The 24,982-nt window shown below is 38.7% G+C and overlaps 1 protein-coding gene and 2 non-coding genes across 3 annotated transcripts; 1 reads left to right on the top strand and 2 right to left on the bottom strand.

Moving 5' to 3' along the window:
• Positions 1–3,605: 3,605 nt before the first annotated feature.
• LOC133807864 (small nucleolar RNA R71) lies at positions 3,606–3,712 on the bottom strand. The gene has a single exon (XR_009879751.1). It is a non-coding gene; the product is annotated as a small nucleolar RNA R71 (small nucleolar RNA).
• Positions 3,713–22,899: 19,187 nt separating this feature from the next.
• LOC133806851 (uncharacterized) lies at positions 22,900–24,069 on the bottom strand. Its single transcript, XM_062244938.1, has 2 exons — positions 23,721–24,069; positions 22,900–23,606 (listed from the first exon to the last, which is right to left on the bottom strand). Exons 1-2 carry the CDS (start codon positions 24,067–24,069, stop codon positions 22,900–22,902), a joined length of 1,056 nt encoding a protein of 351 aa, XP_062100922.1.
• A 602-nt stretch (positions 24,070–24,671) lies between these two features.
• LOC133807957 (small nucleolar RNA R71) lies at positions 24,672–24,778 on the top strand. Its single transcript, XR_009879835.1, has one exon. It is a non-coding gene; the product is annotated as a small nucleolar RNA R71 (small nucleolar RNA).
• Positions 24,779–24,982: the final 204 nt, after the last annotated feature.

Below are 24,982 nucleotides of genomic sequence, written 5' to 3' on the forward strand. Positions count from 1 at the left end.
CAAAATCCTTCATGGATTTCTTCTAGGATTTTTCTTGCCTCAGGTGGAGTTACACACCTTAATAATGGCATAGAGTATCATCTTTTGTACAATCTTCCCTCCAAGATAGTGTACCTCGGTATCTGGTACATTAGTTTTCTAGCCCCATTCCAGTTTGTTGAGAGGCTCCCGGTTTCTAGGTAGTCTATTATGGGAGTCATCCAGGTAGTTTGTGAGTCTATCAGGTTGACGTTGTTTTCTTCAGGCTCAACTATGCTCAATACCGGTAAGAATTCGACTGGTACCACATTGAGTGTGTCGACTTCTTTGGTGGTGGCGAGTCGAGCTAGAGCATATGCATTCAAATTCTGTTCTCGTGGAACTTGCTCAATTGCATAGAATTCGAATTGTCCGATTGCCGCTTTGACCTTCTCCAAGTATGCTACCATTTTAACCCCCCAACCTTGGTATTCCCCTAGGACCTGATTGACAACCAGTTGGGAGTTACTATAGAAGTGAACGAATTTTGGTTTTTGTTCGGAAGCTATACGAAATCGTGCTAATAGTGCCTCATATTCAACTTTGTTGTTTGATGCCTCGAAGCCAAACCTTAGGGCCAAGTGAAACCTACTTCTTGATAGGGTAATGAGGATATTTCTTGCCCCGACCCATTCTCGTTTGAAGATCCATCAACTTAAAGTCTCCACAGCTCACAGGCTGGGGTTATGACTTCCTCATTTGAGATTCCAGTGCATTCGACTTTGAAATCAGTCAAGGCCTGTCCCTTTATCATCGTTCTCAGGTGATACATGATCTTGAACTGCCCAAGTTTGACTGCCCATTTCAATAGTCTCCCTGACGCTTCGAGTTTCGAATATATCTTCCTTAGTGGTTGATTAGTCAACATATTACAGGATGAGTCTGGAAGTATGGTTGGAATTTTTGGGATGCATGTATCAAGCACATGGCTAGCTTTTCCATTAATTGATATCTCGACTTTGCCTCCAGTAACCTTTTACTGACGTAATAAACAGGTTTTGTACTTTCTTATCCTCCCGAACAAGTACCGTACTAATTGCATGTTCGATTGTGGCAAGGTACAAGTACAATATTTCTTCTGTGACTAGTTTGGATAAGATAGGTGGTTTAGTGAGATTTTTTTAAGGGCTTGAAAGGCGAGCTCGCATTTGTCTGTCCATTCAAAACTTTTTGCCCCCTCTCAAAAGGTTGAAGAATGGTAGGCATCTGTCCGTAGATTTCGACACGAATCTACTTAAACCTACCATTCATCCAGTTAAACTCTGGACAACTTTATGCTTTAGAGGTGAAGGCATATCAATTAAATCCTTTATCTTACTAGGTTTGCCTCTATGCCCCGAGCGTTTACTATAAATCTGAGAAACTTTCACAAAGATACTCCAAATGAGCATTTTTGCGGGTTAAGTCTCATGTTGTACTTTCAAAGTATGGCAAAACACTCTACGAGATCTTTGACATGGTTACCATTGTGTTTGGACTTGACCAACATATCATTCACATACACTTCCATGTTGTTCCCCATCTGCTCGACAAACATTCTATTTACCAGTCTCTGATATGTGGCCCCGACGTTCTTGAGTTCGAAGGGCATCACATTGTAATAATATAAACCCTTATCAGTCATGAAGCTCATATGTTCCTGATTGGGTGCATGCATGACTATCTAGTTATATCCAGAATATGCATCCATGAATGACATGATGTCGTTGCCTGAGGTAGCATCCACGAGTTGATCGATTCGAGGTAGGGGAAAGCTGTCCTTTGGACATGCCTTGTTGAGGTCCGAATAGTCAATGCAGGTTCGCCACTTGCCATTGTGCTCTGGGACTAAAAAAGGATTGGCTATCCAGTCCAGATAAAAGGCATCTTAGATAAACTGATTTTCTTTTAGTCTTTCGACTTCCTCTTTCAAGGCCTTCTTCCTTTCGTCATCCAGAAGCCTTCTTTTCTATTGCGTAACATGAATTATACCAACAACACTTATGCTTTAAAAATGACGCGGGTCGTCACCTAAGAAAGGCCAAGTCACGGTCTGCCTATGAAACAAAAGGAAATCATGTTTTTTTTTTAGTATAAATTCAGACTTTAGGGTTTAATTAGTGGTTAGGTCATATTTTAATTACGAATTTAGAGATTAAATTTGATTCTGAGACAAGTTTTTCTGCACTTTCATATTTTTTTATTTCTTCTTCAAGTCTTTGAATTTTATGTTTCTGAATAATTATTTTGTTGTTTTAGTCATGTCTAATATGAACTAAACACCTCTATCTAGGGGTTAATCTAGTCGCTTGGAATTCTATTTAATGTTATTACGATGTTCTATTAATTCTTCTTCTTTATTCTAATCTATATAATGTTTGCGTAATGCTAGTAAATATCTGATCAATATTTGCTTGATTTATGATTTTGATTCAAAATTCGAAAGATGAGAATTGAATATGCTATCGTTATATAGACATAGGTTATATATTGGATGAAAGTACCTGTATGGCTTGTGTAGTAATTAGGTTTCTATGCTTAATGCCTGCTATATGTTTAATTTTATCACAGAGATATAGAAAACCTGCATATAGGTTGAGATCTTATATCTTGAAAAAGAATAGGAATCGATTTATGTTAACATGCTATTAGAATAGGAAGAAATAAATTTAGAACTGATTAATAAAATTAATATAATGAAAAGTTGATGAAGTTAATACCCTAGGTCTTTTTATTATTGATCTTTATCCTTTGATTAATTGTCTTGTTTTTAGTTGTTGAAATTGTGTTTATAGTTAGATCTATTCATCTTAATTTTACTTGCCAAATTGAAAGTAAAGAACTATTATTGGTAATTAGTTAATAGTCTATGTGGGATGATATCCATTCTTCCAGAATTTATTACTTGACACGACCATGTACACTTGTGTGCATATTTTACAAATCAAGTTTTTGACGCCGTTACCGGGGACTTAGTATCAAATATCAAAATTAATTATTTTTTTATTCTAATTTGGTTTTTATATTTTACACTCATTCGGATCGAGGCTGTATTGTGTTTCAGGAATTATTGGTATATGTGGGGAAGTAGAAAAAAGGAAATCATACCAGTAGTTCTTGAAATCAAGAGAACGTGCAGACAAAACCGAAAGATAAAGAAAATGTTTGATTTTGCAATGGCTGAGAACGCTAATAATAGTGTGAACAACAATGCAAATCTGGGTAATGCAGCTGAGGCCGATCTGCCATTGAGAAATTATGTACTCCCTACTGTTAAGGGGATACATTCAAGTATTCATCCTCCTACTATAGAGGCAAATAATTTTGAGATAAAACCCTCGATCATTCAGATGGTACAGAATTGTGTACAATTCGGGGGATCGCCAAACTAGGATCCAAATCTCCATATCACCAACTTTTTAGAGCTGTGTGTAATATTCAAAATGAACGGGGTGAGTAACAATGCTGTCAGATTAATATTATTCCCATTTTCATTAAGAGACAGAGCTAAGAGTTAGTTGAATTCATTACAAGCCAACTCCATATTCACTTGGGAAGACTTGGCTCAGAAGTTCCTTGGTAAATATTTTCCTCCTGCGAAGTCAGCCTGACATAGAGAAGAGATCAATAACTTCCATCAATTGGATGGGGAGTCATTATATGATGCGTGGGAACATTTTAAAGAGTTGCAAAGGAAGTGCCCGCATCATGAAATAGATAAGTGGCTACTGGTGCATACATTTTACAATAATTTGGGGGGAAATACAAGGACAATTATTGATGCAGCATCAGGAGGAGCGTTTATGAGAAAAAGTGCTAATGAAGCTTATGAATTATTGGAAGAGATGGCCATGAATAACTACAATTGGCCCACTGAGCGTGAGAATAAGAAGGTGGCAGGAGTCTTAGAGGTCGATCCTTTTGCTTTATTGACTGCTCAAGTGGCATCTCTAACCAAGAAATTGCAGCAGAATAACCTCGTCGCACAAGCAATGCAAGTACAAAATGTCACGAGTTGTGAGATTTGTGGGGGAACGCATTCTTATGAACAATGCCTGAGCACTGCTAGTTGCTTGAAAGACGTGAACAATATGCCTTTGGAATAGGCACAGGTTTTTGGTAACTTTCCAAGACCTGCACCCAACACTTACTCAAATTCATATACTCCTATGTGGAAAAATCACCCTAACCTGTCTTGGAAAGATAATTAAGGGTTACAACTGCAGTATCCATAGTATCCACCTCATCAACCAACTTATGGACTACAATTTAGGCCTTATTATGATCCAAACCCACACCCATCTCATCCACCACCACATCCTCCAATGAACTCACCAACAACTTAGCCAGACCAATTAAATCAATTCATGGCAGAGACAAGGTCTTCCATTAGAAATTTGGAGACACAAATGGGTTAGTTGGCTAAACTAATTTCTAGTAAAAAGGAAGGGAATTTGCCTAGTTCCACAGAGGTAAATCCCAAAAAGCAATGTCAAGCTGTCACTTTGAGGAGTGGGACTAAGTATGATGGACCTACAGTGGATGACAAGGGAAAGAAGATAGAGGATCAACATGTCACTAGTCCAGCACAAGAGGAGGTTACTGAAGACCTTCCAAAGACAGATAAGCTGAAATACACCGAGCCTACACCAAAAATTCCTTATCCTTAATGGTTTTGAAAGGCCAATCTTGACAAACAATTCTCCAAATTTCTTGAGGTATTTAAGATACTTCACATTAACATTCATTTTGCAGAGGTTCTAGAACAAATGCCTAGTTATGTAAAGTTTATGAAAGAGATATTGTCTAATAAGAGAAAAATGGAGGATTATGAAACTGTGGCATTAACAGAGAGTGTAGTGCAATTATTCAAAAAAAGCTTCCTCAAAAGTTAAGAGATCCGGACAACTTTACTATACATTGCACCATTGGGAACTTTCATTGTGAGAGGGCTTTATGTGATTTGGGTGCAAGCATTAATTTAATGCTGCTATCCGTATTTAGAAGACTTGGTTTGGGGGAAGCTAGACCCACTACTGTTACTCTTCAACTGGCTGACCGTTCATTAACACACCCCCAAGGTATTATTGAGGATGTTCTGGTAAAGGTAGATAAGTACATTTTCCTAGAGGATTTCATTGTATTAGATATGGAGGAAGATGAGGACGTGCCTATTATATTGGGACGACCATTTTTAGCCTGGGGCAAGCTTTGATAGATGTCTAGAAGGGTGAGTTAATGCTCAGAGTACAAGGTGATGAGGTAGTTTTTGATGTCTTTAAAGCCTTGAAATATCCTTTTGCTAGTGACAATTGTTTTAGTTTTAGTATATTGGAGGAACAAGGTGAATGGGTCAAGTCTACTGAGGATCCACTTGAGTTGAGTTTGGTTGCAAGTCCTGAAGAGTGTGATGGTAATGAAGCCAGTGAATATGTTAAGTGGTTGAACTCATCGGGGCAAGTTCATAAAAATAAATATGAGGAATTTGGGCAAGTGCTTGAGAGACCTCTCCCATCTATTGAGAAGCCACTAGTTCTTGAGTAAAGACTTTGCTGGATCATCTTAAGTATGCTTATTTGGGTAAGAATGACACTCTCCCAGTTATTATTTTAGCTTCATTGTCTCTGATTGAAGAAGAGAAGCTACTTAGAGTGTTGAGGGCTCATAAGCTAGCAATTGGGTGGACTTTAGCAGATATCAAGGGTATAAGCCCTTCAACGGTGATGCACTGTATATTAATAGAGGAGGATAGTAAGCCTAGTATCGATGCTTAGAGGAGGCTTAATCCTTCAATGAAAGAGGTGGTAAGGAAGGAAATCCTTAAATGGTTGGATGCAGGGGTAATTTACCCAATATCCGATAGTGCATGGGTTAGTCCTATTCAGGTAGTCCCGAAAAAGGGTGGCATGACGGTGGTTAAGAACGATAATAATGAACTGATTCCAACTCGTACGGTGACGAGGTGGAGAATTTGTATAGACTATCGTAAACTGAATAAGGTAACTAGGAAAGACCATTTCCCCTTGCCTTTTGTAGATCAGATGTTGGACAGATAGGCAGGCCATCCTTATTACTGTTTTTTGGATGGGTATTCGGGATACCATCAAATTCCCATAGCACCGGAGGATCAAGAAAAGACTACCTTCACGTGCCCTTATGGAACATTTTCATTTCAGAGAATGCCATTTGGGTTATGTAATGCTCCTGCAACCTTTTAGAGATGTATGGTTTCTATCTTCTCAAACATGGTGGAAAAAGGTATAGAGATCTTTATGGATGACTTTTCAATCTTTGGGGCCTATTTTGATGGATGTTTAGTTAATTTAGAGAGGGTTTCAAAAAGATGTGAGGAGTCGAATTTAATATTAAATTGGGAGAAATGTCACTTTATGGTAACAGAAGGAATAGTTTTGGGCCATAAAATTTCACGCCATGGTATTGAGGTAGACAGGGCCAAGATATCTACAATAGAAAACTTACCTCCACCGGTGTCTGTTAAAGGGGTTCGTAGTTTTTTGGGCCATGTTGGATTTTATAGGAGGTTTATAAAGGACTTTTCAAAAATTTCAAAACCCTTGTCTACTCTACTTATGAATGGTGTGGTATTTAGCTTTGATGCTGAATGTGTAAGGGCATTTAACACGCTGAATGAGAAATTGGTGTCTACTCTTATTGTTGTATCTCCAAATTGGGAACTCCCTTTTGAATTGATGTGCGATGCGAGTGATTATGCAGTAGCAGTGGTTCTGGGGCAATGAGTTGACAAGGTATTCTGAACGATTTATTATGCTAGTCAAACCTTGAATGATGCTCAATTAAATTATGAAACTACCGAGAAGGAATTACTTGCAATTGTCTTTGCATTCGACAAGTTTAGGCCATATTTAATTGGTAATAAGGTGATTTTTTATACAGATCATTCCACTATTAATTACCTTATGACCAAGAAGGATGCTAAACCCCACTTGATTCGATGGGTCCTATTATTGGAAGAGTTTGATATGGAAATTTGTGATAAAAAGGGACAGAAAATCTAGTTGCAGATCATTTATCTAAATTGGAAAAAGGAGAAGAGCATAATGAGAAAGAGGAACAAATTGATGAAAAATTCCCAAATGAACAATTATTTTCCATTGAAAGTGAAGAAAAGCTACCTTGGTTTGCGGATTATGTCAATTATTTGGTAGCTAAAGTTGTACCTCCGGACATGTCAAGGCAACAACTCAAAAAGTTATATTCGGAAGTCAAGCATTATTATTGGGATGAGCCCATTCTCTTTCGTCATTGTGCTAATCAAGTAATTAGAAGACGTGTCCCGGAAGAGGAGATAATTTCCATTCTTACTCATTGTCATACTTTACATTGTGGTGGTCACTTTGGAGGAACAAGGACAACAACAAAAGTTTTTCAATGTGGGTTTTATTGGCCTACATTATTTAAAGATGCTAATTCCTTTGTTAAGAGTTGTGATCGTTGCCAACGGACCAGTAACATATCAAGAAGAGATCAAATGCTGATGACTGAAATTCTGGAAGTTGAGTTGTTTGATGTATGGGGAATAGATTTTATGGGGCATTTCCCATCATCTTATAATAACAAATACATTTTGTTGGTAGTAGAATATGTTTCTAAATGGGTGGAAACTACAGCAACTCCTACTTGTGATGGTAAGGAGGTACTTAAATTCATTCATAAAAATATTTTTACCTAGTTCGGTACTCCAAGAGCAATTATTATTGACAGAGGAAGTTATTTATGCAACAAGTCATTCACAACTCTATGCGCTCGTTATGAAGTTCATCATCAAAGAGCCTTGTTCTATCATCCACTTGTTAATGGTCAAGCAGAAGTGTCGAACCGGGAGATTAAAAGTATTTTGGAGAAGACTATAAACACATCAAGGAAGGATTGGTCGAAAAATCTTGATGATTCATTGTGGGCATACCGCACAGTTTTTAAGACTCTGATTGGTATGTCACCATATCAACTGGGATTTGGAAAAGCATGTCATTTACCGGTGGAACTTGAGCACCGAGCTTATTGGGCAGTAAAAAAACTAAACGTTGATCTATTTATGGCATGACAAAATAGGCTTTTGGAGTTGAACAAACTTGATGAATTTCGAAATGAAGCCTATGAGAATGCAAAGATTTATAAAGAAAAGTCTAAGGCATTTCACGATAAAAGGATAATTAGGAAGGAATTCCAACCGGGAGACAAGGTGCTATTATTTAATTCTCGATTGAAGATTTTTTCAGGAAAATTAAAGTCGAGATGGTCGAGACCATTCATAGTTGTTGTCTCATTTCCATATGGAGTGGTGCAAATTCATAGCGAGAAGACAGGACACTTTAAGGTGAATGGTTAGAGATTAAAGGACTATTTGGAAGGACTGGTGGAAAATGCAAGTCTGTGATGGTCTTGGAACCCCTTTGAATTGGGTGTTCAATGTCTGACTAAATGACGTTAACAATAGCGTTGTAGGAGGCATTCCTATAATTTATTTTAGTTTTTGTGTTTCGTGTGTTTTTGTTTTTGTTTTAATTCTTAATTAGTTGAACAATTTTATTTAATTTTGTTTTGGATTTGTAAGGATTTTTTATTATTTTTTAGTAAAATATATGTAAAAACCATGCAATTCGTGAAAATGTAGTTTTCAAATTAGTCTGGAGGTGAAGTCGCGACTTGAGCTTGTAAGTAATGACTTTAAACTAAGTTAGAGAGTCAAGGGAAATGAAGGAGGAGGTGGGTTGTGACTAGAGCTTATAAGATGCGGCCCCAAAGCATATGGCGTTTGATGGCATAGGTGGGTTGCGACTTGCTATGGCTGGGTCACGGCACCTGCAAATTAAAATTGAAAAAAAATAGGTGGGCCACGACTTGATAGTGCTGGGTCGCGGAGCGCCTCAGTCAAAGAGGGGAAAACTTGTATAAAATTGTTTTTTCTCAACCCACAACCCTCATTTCGAATTTTTCTTCCTTCCAACACAATTTTTTTTTTCCAGAATCGCTCATTTTTACATTTTCCTTCTTCTTAACACAACTATAAAGCTAAACCCACAACTTCTTAGATACATATTTCATTATTTCTTTCTTCTAATCCAAACCCTAAATTGTTCTATTTGTGACATTGAAGATTGGAAGAGCATTTGAAGAGTGGGCAATCTCAACGACTCACAAGCACGTAAGTTTCTTCTTTTTAATGTTTTTGAAGTTTTTGGTTGAAGTAATTTTATGCTAAGAGATTGAATTGGAATTTTAGAATACATTGTTAGTATATATTGTGTTATATGAGTTGGTATTATTGGGGTGTTATTCAGTTGAGGAAGTAAGATAAATTAGCGGAAGTGCTGCAAAGTTTTTGTTGTAGTATTTGGTGCATTGGTGATTATGGGACCACGAAAACAACCTGCTAGGGCTGCTTCTTCTAAAAGTGCCAATCACCCTTCCACTTCTCGCACCTAACCGCCACAACCACAGCACCCCCACCACCTCCTCCTCAGGAATTTGATCCAACTCGTTTCATTAGTAAGGATGCCTTTGATCATTATCAAAGGTTGTCTCAACGTAAAGTAATTCAAGAACGTGGCATGGAATATCAAGATCAACCTTATCCTCAGGAAACTTATGACATAATTCGGGCTGAAATTCAACGTCCCAATTGGCAATGTTTTGTGGACCATAAAATGCCCAAGGCCAATTGTTCCATGGTCTATGAATTTTATGCTAATTTCCCACGAGTGATGAATAGAAAGGTCTTTGTGCAAGGGGTTTTGGTGAAGTTCCATATTGATAATATTGATTCATTATATCGATTACTGATGTTGTCACAAGAGGATGATGAATATTATCAATTGGCTTATCATAGTGAGATTGATTGGGTTGAAGTGGTTGAAACATTAGGCATTCCAAGTGCTAGTTTCATAATGAAAGATGACCAACCGAAGCATTTCAAATGATTTTAAATGAATAAGGTGGCGAAGGCTTGGACACTCTTTGTGAGTGCGAGGCTTATGCCTAACACTCATTTATCTGAAATGGGAACTTATTAGTGTCTTCTTGTCTATGCTATAATGACGGGACTCTCTGTAGATATTGGATGAGTTATCCGCACTAGTATCCGTGATTTATGCTGAATCAATGCCTGATTTATAATGTTTGGGCTGATCCCAATCATATTTAAGTGCGACCATGCGAACACATCCGGGTTTTCCCCCAGGAAACAGATTAATTTCTATCTCACATCCTTTGGAAGGTTCTTCCGAATCTTTACCACCTTAGTGGTATACTTATCATCAAGCTCAATGTCTTTGAGCTCTTCAATTGGCCCAAGATCAACCCTGTCCTCATCTACTCTTAGTTCGATCTCCTTTTTGACCTCGTATATTGCTTCGCTCATTTCTTCAATAACAACCAGTGCATGTGCACTTGTTTTGCTCTTTCCCTTCATCGAGATGCTGTAGCATTTTTAGGCGGTGTAACGACCCAAAATTACTATTAGGGCTTAAGGGCCTTGATTAGTGTGTTGAGAGGGCATAATTGGTATATGTGTGATTAAATACATGATTATATGATTACATGGATATGTGAAATACATGTTTATGAGTATTAAATATACATGTTGGCCCTATTTAGCTTATAAGAGCGTATTTGTAATTTTGGCATGTTTAGGGCATAAATGTGATTATATGTGATAAATTGTTGAGACCACATTATTATGTGGATATATTTACAATATATGGCTCGAGACGGTCCTAGTGAGCGGATTGGCGAAATAGTTACGGTGGGGATTTATACCTGGCTCGGGGGAGCCTGGGGGTATTTATGAGAATTTAGAAAATATATTGGGGATTATTAGACATTGGGTAAGCAATTGGAAGTTAATTGGATGGCATGATTTAATTGGTAAATATTAGGAACACTCGAGGAATTAGTGGGAATTGGGAGTAAAATGACCCTTTTACCCCTAGGGGCCATTTGAGGATTAGAGAGTCTATGAGGGTAAAATAGTCTTTTTAGCCATTAAGGGATACATTCTGAATTTAGAACTAAAACAGAAGAAAGTAGAAACATCCCAAAACATTTTCCTTCTCTCTCACGGTTTACACACACCCTCTCTCCTCATTCATAATTTCTCTCCTTTCTCTCTTGGTGATTGAATTTTTGGAGCTTGAAGGAAGTTAGAAGCTTAGAGACTTGAAGAAATTGTAGGAGCATAGGCTAGAGGAATTTAAAGCTAATCAACTAGAAAATTCAGTTTGGGAGCTTGATGATTTAAGCTTAAGAGTATTAGATTGAAAGCTGGTGGGAGGTTCAAACACAATTGAGGTAAGGTTCTGAATCTTCATCTTTGAATATCTAGTTGGATATAGACAAAATTTTAGAGGCTTGATTGGTTATGATTTGGGTGATAATGGCTGATGAATTGGGATAGTGATTGAAGTATAATTGCTAAGGTTTTGGTGTTCAAAATAGGGGATTTATTCTTGAATTCATACCGTGTTTTATGGTTGAATTGGGGAGGTTGTTAGGTAAAATTTTGGGTTAAGCTTTGTGATTCTTGGTTGGGAAAAAATGGAGTGAAAACCCAGATTTTCTGGGTTCGAAGGGGCGCGACGATGTGTGTGGCCCTTCAGGTCTGGGTTGCTCTCTGACTTGGGGGCGCACTGCGACTCACTAGGCCAAGTCGCAACCCGCCTCCCCTTTTGGCTGGGGGTGCTTGCTCTCTGACTTGAGGGCAAGTCGCGACCTGTGTTGTGATAAATTTAATATTTGATTTTAAATATGCAAGTGCACATAATCACACAAGTAATATAATGATAAGTAGATCGTCTCCACAGGGATTGCAAAACAGAAAAATAAGCAAAACAATTACTAAACAACTTAAAAGTACTAAAAATCAAATGGGTTGTTTTAAGGCTAAACAAAATATTAAAAGAGATGGAAATATTGAAATTAAAACTGAACTAAACAAGAAAATTGAAAGAAATATATAGATTGCAAAATGGACTTGAATGATTGATTCCCCCTATATTAATCATCCTGAACAGATCGTGACAACAATATTCTAGCAAAACTCCTAGGTTAACAAGAATTCATTAAACACTCATAAAACTTTTCCAAATTTTATGACATTAGTTCTTTTACCTAATTAAACACATTCCTATGCAAAATCAGATTTAAGAATGCAAATTCAAAGTTTAATTCTAAAAAGTTACACAAGGAAAATAACACATCCATATGTTACTTACTAACACAATCTAACCTAGATTATGACTTGTGTCATCCAAGTTCTTCCCATTACATTTAATCTTTCCAGCATTAAACATAATTAAATATCTTGCCATTGCTGGCCAAACAACAACAAGAAATTAATATAAGCACACTTGAATGAACAAGAGAGATTTTACTAAAATAAAGTGCAAGAGATTACTAGACTATAACATAGGGTTCATCAACAATTCAAGCCACCTAAAAATTAGTTCATGGTTGAGTTAATAAATATTAATCCACAATCAATACAACCCATAATATTTAGATTCAGAAATCAACTTAGAAAATATAAAAAATGAAGTTTAGAAATAGAAGAAAGAACAAATCCAAAATGAAGCTTAAGCTCTCTTTTTCGTTCTCCTTCTTCTTGCTGATTTATGGTTTTTCTCCTTCTTTCTTGCTGGTTTTTCTTTCCAAAAATGGCTGTCCTCCCAATATTTCAGCTGAAGCCTCTCTAAGTATATTCTAGGTTTCCTCATTTTGGCCCCCAAAGTACAATATTGCCCCTCCTCTTGGTAAAAACGTGGGTCTCCTCTTTATGGCATTTACTCTCAATTTTTTTACTCATACTTTCTGTACTTGCCACCTCAACCACTATTCCAACTCACCCCTTTGACTTTCCACGTGTTCCTAGGTATCCAAAAGCTACATGATCGTAATGCTTCAGCAAAATTTTCTTTGCTGCAGCAAAACCTGATAATTCAGCCATCAAAAATTCAATTTAGATAGTTTCACATGTTAGTTCATTCTTTGTACAAATATCTATTCATGAAACTATTATCTTCAACCCATTGTTTATTAAAAGCTACAAAAATAACTAGACTTAACTAAGATCATAAAACACCAAAGTTAGCTACAAAAACTAAAAATAGACTAACATTACCTAAGATTTTTTCACAATTATAAGCTCAAAAGCACATGAAATAACTCTTTATTCAAGAGTTATCACACCCCCAAACTTACGACATTACTCGTCCTCGAGTGATGACTCTAAAAACAAAACACAAATAACAAAAAGACACAAAGGGCACAAACTAAACAACAGAAGACAAGGAAACAACAAAGACAAAACACAACAACAGTGGACAAACTTTGCTATGCCAATGGTAAAAAGGGGAAGGCTCTCGGGAAATTTTATTTTGAATAAGAGAAGCTGAATTTCAATATTTCACAAGTTTTAAACCAAATTCTTCAAGCATTAATGTGCTGCCAAAATATGATAAAGCGTTTCACCCTTTAGTGCATGCATAGCTTTTCCTAAACATTTTCAATCACCAAAAATAAAGCTAGACCTTGGTCCTCAAGCTTAAATAATGTCTCCATAAGTTACTTAGTAATTTCCTCTCCACTGATGTAGACAAACACCACACCAAAGATCAATATGACTTTATCAAGCTTGTAATGATAGGCTAGGGTGAAGGTAGGATAAGAGAGATAAATTTTGGCTCCAATCACCCTAAGCACCTCAATCTTTCTAGGACCTAAATACATAAATGCACACATTAATTTCCCCCAAAGAAAACCCTACAACACAATATAAATCTTGCCACTAGCCTTTATTACTAACATACAAAGACAAAAACTAAAACAAATTTTTCTTTCCTTTGAAGAGTTACACCCCCAAACTTATTTACACACATACATACTTTTTGCTTTCTTTTTCTTTTATGATTTTTTTAGATGCTTTGATGCAAGGGAGCGAACTCTTTAATTTTTTTTTTCTTTTTGGATGTTCTATATATTTTTTTTAGAATGAAGATTAACAACTAGATGGCAAGAGAACAAGAAAATTGAGAACACACTCTCCCCCCAAACTTAAAATCAACATTGTCCCCAATGGTGAAAACAAGCAAAAGAAGAAAAGGAAAACGCTCACCCAATTTTCTCTCTCACAATCAATTCCTCTCAACCCCCAAAAATGCACAACAAATAAATCCTATAAAGATCAAGGTGCTAAAAGGGTGTGGTGAAAAGAGGTGGTTATATATATAAAGCTAGGCTAATGAGTGGTTAAGAAAGAAAAGTGACACTTAATCTCAATGGGGTGACTAGGGATAAAAATGGATACAAGGTAGGCTTCAAAGGCTCAAACGGTCCAAAGATGGCTTAAATCACGTCATCAGTGTGGTATTGTCTAGGATTTTGCCTCATGGAAAATCACTAAGTAATTCTAGAAACTTAAGCTCTCACAAGAAACTAGCTCTTTCTACGGTCTCAAAATTGTTTAATCAAGCTTTGCACATACTAAAAAGAGAAATACTCTCATAAATCAATTGCTAGCAACATTCACACCCAAATAATTTAGTTTAAAACTTAAGAAAGAAAGACATTCAGCTTCAACTTAGATTGATTATATTTTGAAAATTTTGCACAGTCGTCATCGAGCCCCCTAGTTAAACACTAACAAAAACAAAGATTATCCTCAAAAGATCAACCAAACAACAAGACAATGACATAATATCCAGCAAGACAAAACAGAACAAAGACTAAACAATAAACTACGAAAAGTAAACAACAAGATAATCCAACAGAAACTAAAAGTAGAATAATAAATACAAAACAAAAGTTGGGTTAAAGAAGCTCCTCGCGCCTATTCCTCAGAATCAGCATCCGAAGGAATAGGGTCATCGTGAACAACTGGGGCAGTCCAAGCCTCCAAAATAGAGCTGGGGAACACCAGAAAGGCAACAGTCGGTTTGGTGAAGTTTTGCTGAAGGGACTTGATGAGCGCTGCATCTCGCTGTTTGGCGTACTTCCAGTAGTCGTGCTGCTGAGTTTCAAGTGACACCAGCCGCCCAAGAAGTTCCCTCTGCTGGGCAAGGAGGTCGGCCAGTGTGGGAGCATGGGGCGGAGCTGGTGGAGGCACGGTGGATGACCTAGCTGCTGATACAGATGCAAGACTTTGACTAGTGATGGTGAAGTCGATGTCCCGGCGCTCAAATAACACATCCTCAGTGGATGCAGAAGGCACCCCAGCTCGAAGGCACAACTGCGTGATGAGTGATGGAAAGAACAACTTGCCATTTTTCTTCTTGGCACAACTAACAATCTGCCTTGTGATCAACTTGCCCACATCGATACTCAAACTAGCCAACAAACAGTATAACAGAAGTACCTGTTGTAATGACCGAAATTTCCTCCTAATAGGGCTTAGGGCCTTGATTAGGGGGCCAGGATGGCAAAACTTGGAATTATATGATTATGTGATATTTATGTGTATCATTATGTGATTATGTGAATAATATCATAATATGACTAGATATGCATGTTTAGGTGTATTAAATATGCATGTGGGCCTAATTCTGTTTAATTGGGAAATTTTCATAATTTGGCTCGTTTCGGGTATATTTGGCATATATGTGGTATATGTGTGGTGCTTCATTATTATTTGGTTATGCTAGGGTTACTCAGCATGAGATGATCTTAGGAGGCAAGCTAGTGGGAAAGTCACAACGAGATTCATTCTTGACTCGGAGTGAGTCAAGGGGTATTTAGTACATTACCAGATATTGGGTAATGGGAATAAATATTTGATGATAAATTGGGAGTTAGTGAGACCAGGGGGAAATTCTAGGAATTTTGATTATTTTACCCCCGGGGGCATTTTCGGGACCCCGAGCATTAGGATTTGCTTGAGGTTACTTAAGCTTGAAGTAACCTATTAGAAACATAAATAGAACGTTCATAACACTCTCTATCTCTCGTTCCATTTTTGACACCATTCGCAATTTCGAAGGAAACTTGAGTTCTAGGACTCGGATTCAGGCAACGATCAAGGCATAGAGATTCCAGGGAAGATTAGAAGCTTATTAGCCGGAGGATTTAGCGAGAAATGACATAATCAGAGGTAATTTAAGCCTTGAATTCCTGAGTTTATTCTCTGTTCTTGGTGTTCTTGAGTTTTACAAACTCAAGACTTGGATTATGAGTTCCTTTGGGGATTTTGGATATTTGTTGTTGTTTTAATGTTGCTAAGCTATTAGGTGAACTGTTTGGGGGATTAAAATGTTGATTTGAGGGGCTAGGGACCCGTTGGGGTCAGGGGATGATTCCACCACCCTGTTTGGTGGGATTGGAGGTCCCGAGAGCGCAGGATTGGTCCCGGGATTGGGTTTTGGAACTTGAACTCATTGAAACACCATTTATGGTTGTGACTAGGTTATTGCTAGGGGCTTGGAAACATGATCGTGCTCGAGGGTTGTTCATTGGTAACATGTGCTTGGACCAAAGGTAAGAAAACTGCACCCAGTATGTGATGCATGTGATGCATAAGATACACGTGATTAGGGCATGGCATGAATGTTGAATATGCGATTAATCAGAGCTTGAGTCTCTGTAAATGTGCATGATCATAATTATGTTAGTGAATGTTGAGTAAGTATGCTGAATGCCCTATATTTGGATATTTGACATATGTTATATGCCTGGTTGCATTGCTTACTTGTGAGTGGAACTGACTCCATAGTCAGAATGGACAATGGTGTTAGTATTGACTGTGAAGTTGTGACTCATTAGTCAAGTTCGGCAGTAGTACTAAGCACTGGGTCATATGGAATTGACCTAAGAGTTAAAAGCGACATAAGTGTAATAAACATAGGGCCAAAAAGATTATATCTAATCGACATAAGCATTATCAATATAAGTATGAAATGCTTGATCGACCTTAAGTTTGATGAAAACTAAAAGCGCTTGTCTAGTCTAAAGGCTAGTTACATAGAACCAGGGCGAAAAGGATCAGGTGACTGTAATGTCACATGGCTTAGGGTTCGGAGCCCAAGTTTGTGACTCCATAGTCACTTATTTGGTTTAAGTTCGTGACTCCATAGGCACTTATCTGGTTTAAGTTCGTGACTCCATAGTCACTTAACTGGCTTAAGTTCGTGACTCCATAGTCACTTATCTGGTTCAAGTTCGTGACTCCATAGTCACTTATCTGGTTCAAGTTCGTGACTCCATAGTCACTTATCTGGTTCAGGTTCGTGACTCAGCCCCAGTATGATTACCAGAATCATTAATGATATTCACTTAGGATTGACTTGATAGTCATCCATACATGAGGGCAAGGCCCACAATCAATTACTTGAACTTTCTTGCATGCATGAATAGGGCTATTGTTGCTAGGCATGATATTATGATTCATTGACATGTTATTACCTATTCAGGAGCATAATGAGTTTTCTTGTTGAGCCTCAGTTCACGGGTGCTATATGGTGAATGTAAAGGAAAAAGAAAGCTGGACCATCCTTGAGTTGGAGAGGACGATGTGTACATATGCGGCTGCTCGACCGCCATGGCCGAGGTTTAAAAAGGAACTAGGGATAAACCCTATTTTGCCGCTTAGGTCGGCTGGTTGTAAATATATTTTTGGGATCCCAATGTATACAGTAAACATTTTAGTCAAACATTGTATCTTTGACCAAAATTTTAACCCTAAACCGTTAATCATACTTAGTTACACGATTATGGCCAAATGGCTTGGTTAGCGAGTTTATCATTGTTTAAAATGCACAACGTAACAATCTCTAGGTAGTAGGGCGTTACACCTGCTCCTTGGACACCGTAGTGTCATGTATGGTAGGCAGAAAATGACATTTGAGGAAATGCAACCACACTTTAGCTTCAGGCAAAATAGAGGTGTGCAATAAAGTTCGTACACCACCAGAAGAAACACACCACTGAGTGCAGGGAGATGCAACAAGTTGCAGTGCCTTGTCAAAATTGTCTGGTGTAGGGGCCAAGACCATATCATTGTACATAATGCACTTAACACTGACCAGCCCAAATGTTGAGTTAATAGCCTCACTAGAAAAGGAAACAACCTTGCCTCGAACGATCACTTTAGAATTCGTAGAGGAAGCTATGTTGGCATAAAACTCTCGCACCAATAGGATGATTGCATGATCTGGTTTTTGACAGAAAACCTCCCAATTGTGCTGCTCAATGACACTACTGATGAATGCGGGCACCTCAATAGTGGTGGGTAAGAATCCTTTTCTGGGAGCAACTTCTTGGTCTTAATAGACTCATACTGTGCCCTGGCCTGAGCAGAAACAAATTTCTTAGTGGGACCTGAAGGGACAAGAGTTTTCTTGGTGGTTGGAGTTAGTACAGCAGGGGGTGTTGGCTTGGAGGCAGCTTTGGTGGTAGTGGAGGCCTTTTGTTTCTTGGGTGGAGGTGTGGCTGATGTGGGTTTGGCGACCCTTTTGGAGTTGGGTCGGGTTGGTGTTGTTTTAGTGGTTGCTGTGATAGTGATGGTGGGGGTAGGACCATTTGTAGTGATTGAGGACGGCAAAAGTAGTGGGGCAGTGGGAATCTGTTTGGATTTTGGTGGGGTAGAGGTTGGTTTGGATGTCTTTTTGGCTGGTTGTGGGGTAGTTGATGATGGGGTAAATTTGGGGACAGTGGTGCTCTTTTTGGTTGGTGGTGGGGTAGAGGTTGGGATCTTGGTATTCTGTTTGGTTGGTGGTGGGGTAGGGTTTTGTTTGGATTTCTTTCTTTAGGCTCTTGTTTTGGTGGCCATATTTGTCAAAAAGGTACTAGAGACAGGAAAAATCAGTTAACACAGCAACCCAATCACCCAAATTCCAAATACACTACTTCTCAATGAACACTTGAACAAAATTTCTCACAACAACAAATCACCCCCCAACTGCCACAACACCACAGATTACCAGAGCAAACCGACAACACCTGAATAATATTGCTAATGGCCTCCCCCAAACTCAAATATTCTCTAGCAAAGATCCCAATTCTCACAAATATTCATACTCAATAGACAGGGGAAAAGAAGACAATACCCAAAGTGGAACTACTAGTCCGAGAGAGTGTTGGATTTACTGACACATGACGCTGATTGAGGTACTCATGGACTTGGTCGGATTCGTTCTAGGCTCTTGCTTGGAGACGCTTGGCCACCGAGTGGGTTTAGGCAAGGGACTTGGGGGTGTGATTCTTGGGCTCGGATGCGCTTAGGATGCCGAGTTGGTTTAGGCAAAGTTTGAGTGCACCTGGGTGCTGAGATCGTGCGAGAGGAGCTTGTGGGTTCCACCGAGGATAGGTGCTGAGCTCTCGGCTAATAGGAACGCGTGCCTGGGGAGGCTAGGTGCAGTTGGATGCGCACCTGGAGAGGGCTCGTGAAGGGTAAGCATGCCTGGGACCGAGGGTTGGGGTCGCTTGACTGGATGGTGCTTGGTGGAACGGTGCCTCTGTGTGGTGATGGCTGGTGAGTTGGGTGATGGCTCCTCTCTGATGAAGGGTTATGGGGAAGACGGGTCAGGGGAAATAGGGTATTTGAATATTATATATACATATATATTTTATATATGATATATATTTTACTGATATTATTTATATTTCGTATATTTTATATGTAATATAATTGTTTTTTGTACGTATATATTTCTGTATATAAATATTTATATATATATTTTTTGTTTTTTTGTATATATATGTATATATATATATTTTCTGAATGAACCACACCCCTGACTTGTGCCTGCCCAAATTGCCACCATTTTGCCTAAGTTTTGCTTTAGCAACCAAAATTTGACGTAACTCCTCCGTTTTTTCAGAAATTTTTGCTCTTTGTTTGCTAAAGCAAAAATTTCGCAAAACCAGACCCCAAAATTACTTCCCAAAACACTATTTGCTTGCTGTCTTAACACTTGAAACACAACACACACACATAAAACCACTCCAAAATATCACAAAAATTAAATTGAAATTAAAATTACAAAAATTTAAAATAGAAATAAAAATAATGAAAAACACTCATATATATTTTTTCTCTTTTCTTTCATTTTCTTTTCTTATCTGTTTTTTTTATATATAAACTTTTATTTTACACTTTCTCCTTTTTGGGTTGCCTTAAATTTAGTTCCTGAATCACTTGACAACCCAAAACAACAACGGCTTTAAGGATCCTCCAAAGTGATGGAGGTCTTCTCGCGGTCGACCTCACCTCCCCAATAATGTTTCAGACACTGCCCATTCACTTTAAATTCCTTTCCGGATTGATCTTCCCGAACTTCAACTGCTCCAAAGGGGTAAACTTTCACAATCGTGAATGGGCCTGACCATCGGGACTTCAACTTGCCAGGAAACAACTTCAAGCGCGAGTTGAAGAGTAACATTTTCTGCCCCTTCTCAAAGACTCGAGCTTGAATTTTCTGGTCATGCTACCTCTTAGTTTTCTCCTTGGACAAAGCATTTTCATAGGAGAAAAACCTCATCTCTTCCAGCTCATTTAATTGTAACTTACAAGCTTCTCCAGCAGCTTGGAGATCCATATTCAACTTCTTAGTGGATCAATATGCCTTATGCTCCAACTCAATGGGCAAATGGCAAGCTTTCCCAAAAACCAAACGATACGGTGACATTCCCAAAGGGGTTTTGAAAGCCATTCTATAGGCCCAAAGAGCATCATCCAATCACTGAGACCAATCCTTTCTACTAGGATTCACCACTTTCTCTAGGATTCCCTTGATCTCTCTATTGGATATTTTCGCTTGACCATTTGTTTGAGGGTGGTAGGCTGTGGCAATCTTGTGCTTCACACTATATTTGGCTAACAAAGCTGCCAAAATCTTGTTCACAAAGTGGGTGCCTTCATCACTTATAAGCACCCTTGGAGTGCCAAAACGGGTGAACACATGCTTAAGTAGGAACTTCATGACCACCTTGGAATCATTAGTAGGACTTGCCATTGCCTTAACACACTTAGAGACATAGTCAACCACCACCAAGATATACAAATTTCTGAATGACTGAGGAAAGGGCCTATGAAGTCGATTCCCCAAACATCGAACAATTCCACTTCAAGGATGCCATTCAAAGGAATTTCACTCCTTGTTGAAATATTTCCAACTTGTTGGCAGCGATCACATCTTTTAACAAAGTCATGAGCATCCTTGAATATAGAAGGCCAATAGTACCACGATTGAAAAACCTTAGCTGCTGTCCTTTGCCCACCAAAATGTCCACCATAAGGAGCTGAATGACAATGCTCTAGTATGCTTGAAACTGCATCCTCAGGCACCCAACGCCTCATGATTCGATCTGGACATTGCTTGTACAAATAGGTAGAAGCAACACCCATCGAATAAGTCTTGGCTTAGCATCCTTCTTGGAAATTAGATACTTGATAGTTGAATGATCAGTGTAAACCACCACTTTAGTCCCCACAAGGTAAGCTCTAAACTTGTCAAAAGCAAACACCTCCACCAAAAGTTCTTTCTTGGTGCTGGTATAGTTCAATTGAGCATCGAATAATGTCTTGCTTGCATAATAAATGGAATGAAAAACCTTCTCTTTTCATTGCCCAAGTACGGCACCCACAGCAAAGTCACTAGCATCGCACATCAATTCAAAGGGAAGAGACCAATATGAAGCTACAATGAGGGGTGCGGTGATAAGAGCTTTTTTCAAAGTCACAAATGCTTCTTGACACTCCTTGGTGAACTCAAATGCTCGATTTTGCTCAAGTAAGGAACAAAGGGGCTTGGAAATCCTTGAAAAATCTTTTATAAACCTCATATAGAAGCCCGTGTGCCCCAAAAAGCTTCTAATCCCCTTGAATGTAGTATGTGGTGGTAATTTTTCAATGACTTCCAGCTTTGCTCTATCCACTTCTATGCCCTTGTTAGAAATTCTATGGCCCAACACAATGCCTTCTTGAACCATGAAATGACATTTTTCCTAATTGAGTACCAAGTTCGTTTCTTCACATCTCGCCAAAACTTGCTCCAAGTTAGCCAAACAAGTGTCAAAGGACTCTCCATTTACTGAAAAATTGTCCATGAAGACTTCAAGAGACTTTTCCACCATATCTGAAAATATCGCCATCATGAAATGTTGGAAAGTAGCGGGAGCATTGCACAACCCAAATGGCATCCTTCTAACGGCAAAGGTTCCATAAGGATAAGTGAAGGTAGTCTTCTCTTGGTCTTCTGGGGCAATGGAAATCTGATTATAGCCTGAATACCCGTTAAGGAAACAATAAAATTCCTTTCCCGCCAATTGATTAAGCATTTGATCAATGAATGGCAGCGGGAAATGGTCTTTCCGAGTAGCCTTATTCAGCTTTCGATAGTCCATACAAACACGCCACCCTGTCACTTGTCTTGTGGGAATCAACTCATTATTTTCATTAGCCACCACCGTAACTCCACCCTTCTTAGGAACACACTGAATCGAGCTGACCCAAGAACTATCTGAAATTGGGTAAACAATTCCATAATCAAGCCACTTAATTATTTCTTTTCTAACCACTTCCTTCACGATAGGATTAAGCCTTCACTGCTGCTCAACAGAATTATTATAGCAATCCTCCAACAAAATTTTATGCATACAAAATGAAGGACTTATACCCTTAATGTCTGCCATGGTCCAACCAATGGCCCTTGTATATTTCTTCAAAACAGCCAGCAACAAATGCTCTTTTTTAGCTCCTAACATGGCTGAAATAATCACAGGCAAAGTCTCATTATCTCTCTAATAGGCATACTTCAAGTGATTAGGAAAATAATTCAACTTTAACTTTGGTGGCTCTTGAATAGATGGCTTAGGAGGCTTAAAATTCCCTTCCGACAAGTCCAATGACTCAAAAGGCCTCCTAAATTTAGTAAAGGGCTACTTTGACTCCACCCTTGTAACTTGGCTTTCTTCCTCTTCACTTAAGTTTTCAAGCTCTTCAAGTGACCTCACCCCCATTCCATCTTTAAAAGCTTCCTTATGGAATTTTTCAGCTACAATTGACTCAATTACACTCAACTGAGAGCATTCCTCAATCTCTTCTGGAAACTTCATAGCGTTGAACACATTAAAAGTCACTTGCTGGTCATTCACCCTCATAGTAGGCACCCATTTTTGTACATCAATCAAAGTCCTCCTAGTAGCTAGAAATGGCCTACCCAAGATAATAGGAACATCTCTATTCGCTTCATAATCAAGAATGATGAAATCATCCGGAAAAATGAATTTATCAACTTGCACAAGTACATCCTCAATCTTGCCTTCTGGATGTGCCATAGATCGATCCACTAATTGCAAAGTGACTGTGGTTGGTCTTGCTTCTCCAATCCCCAACTTCTTAAAAATTGACATGGGCATCAAATTGATACTAACCCCCAAGTCACAAAGTGCTCTACCAACATCTCTACAACCAATAGAACAAGGAATTGTGAAGCTATCCAGATCTTTCAATTTAGGAGGAATTTTATTTTTCAATATAGCACTACAACCTTCAGTCAAAGCCACCATTTCAAATTCTCCAAGCCTTCTATTCTTAGTTAAAATATCCTTAAAAAATTTCACATAGTTGGGCATTTTCTCCAAAGCTTCCACCAATAGTATATTGATGTGAAGCTATTTCAAAACATCTAAAAATCTTTGGAATTGACCATCTTGTTGCTGCTTTTGAAAGCGCTGAGGAAATGGTGGAGGTGGCTTGCTCATAGACCTCTCTGTATCATTTTGTTGAGGAATTGCGGCAGCAATTGCTTCAGGATCAGCTTTTGACATTTTCGAACTCACCACTTTGTCTTCCTTTTCCACACTACTTTGGATTGAAGTGGGTTCGATGCTTCTCTTACAATTATCCTTAGTCAATTCCAGATTTTTACCACTCCTCAAGGTAATCGCCTTGCATTGCTCCTTACCATCTCTCCTTGGAGTTTTGGTATCACTAGGCAAGGTGCCTTGTGGTCTATTTCTTAGCTCATTAGCTAGCTGCCCCATTTGAATTTCTAGGTTCCTCAAGGATGCTGCTTGGCTCTGAATCACAACATCATTCTTGGCCATATATTCTTTCATTAAACTCTCCAAAGAGCTTGATTGAGAAACTTGAGGAGGAGGTGGTTGAGCTCTTGGTTGTTGTTGAGAAAACCCCGGTGGATATGTAGGCTTGTTTTGCATTGGTGCTCCGCTTGAACTAGCTCCTCGACCCCCCCATGAGAAGTTTGGATGCTGCCTCCACCCCGGATTATGGGTTATTGCGGTTGGCATTTTGATTCCCCACGTAACAAATCGAAGCGGGATTCGAAGGACAACTCTCAAATGTGTGCCCATCTCCACAATAAACACAAGATACATCAGCAACTTGTCCCATAGAAGTTGGTTGTACCATTCCCCTCAAACTTAGGTTCTTGTGAAGGTTAGTCATTGAAGAAACTTGAGTGGTCAAAGCTGTCAATGCATCCACTTCAAGTATACCAGCCACTATTTGACTTGTTGTGGCTCTAGCATTGGACCATTGATAATTGTTGCAAGCTATCCTCTCCAAAATCTCATAGCCTTCATTGTAGGACATAGAGAGAATTGCCCCATTAGCAGAAGCATCCAACACCATGCGAGTGGAAGAATTGAGCCCATTATAGAAAGTTTCCATTTGAATACAATGCAGAATCCCATGGTGTGGGCATTTCCTCAATAACTCCTTGAATCTCTCCCAAACCTCACAAAATGATTCATCTTCCAGCTACTGAAATGACATGATTTCATTGCGAAACTTGGTAGTTTTGGTAGGAGGAAAGTACTTCATCAAGAATTTTTCAGCCAACTCATTCCATGTAGTCACCGAGTTCGGAGGAAGGGTGTTAAGCTAAGCTCTAGCTTGATCCCTCAAAGAGAAAGGGAACAATTTCAACCTTAGGGTCTCATCATTCACTCCTTGTAGCTTGAAAGAATCGCTCACCGTTAAAAATGAACGAAGATA

This window comes from Humulus lupulus, chromosome X (assembly GCF_963169125.1).
Source record: "Humulus lupulus chromosome X, drHumLupu1.1, whole genome shotgun sequence".
NCBI lineage: Eukaryota > Viridiplantae > Streptophyta > Magnoliopsida > Rosales > Cannabaceae > Humulus > Humulus lupulus.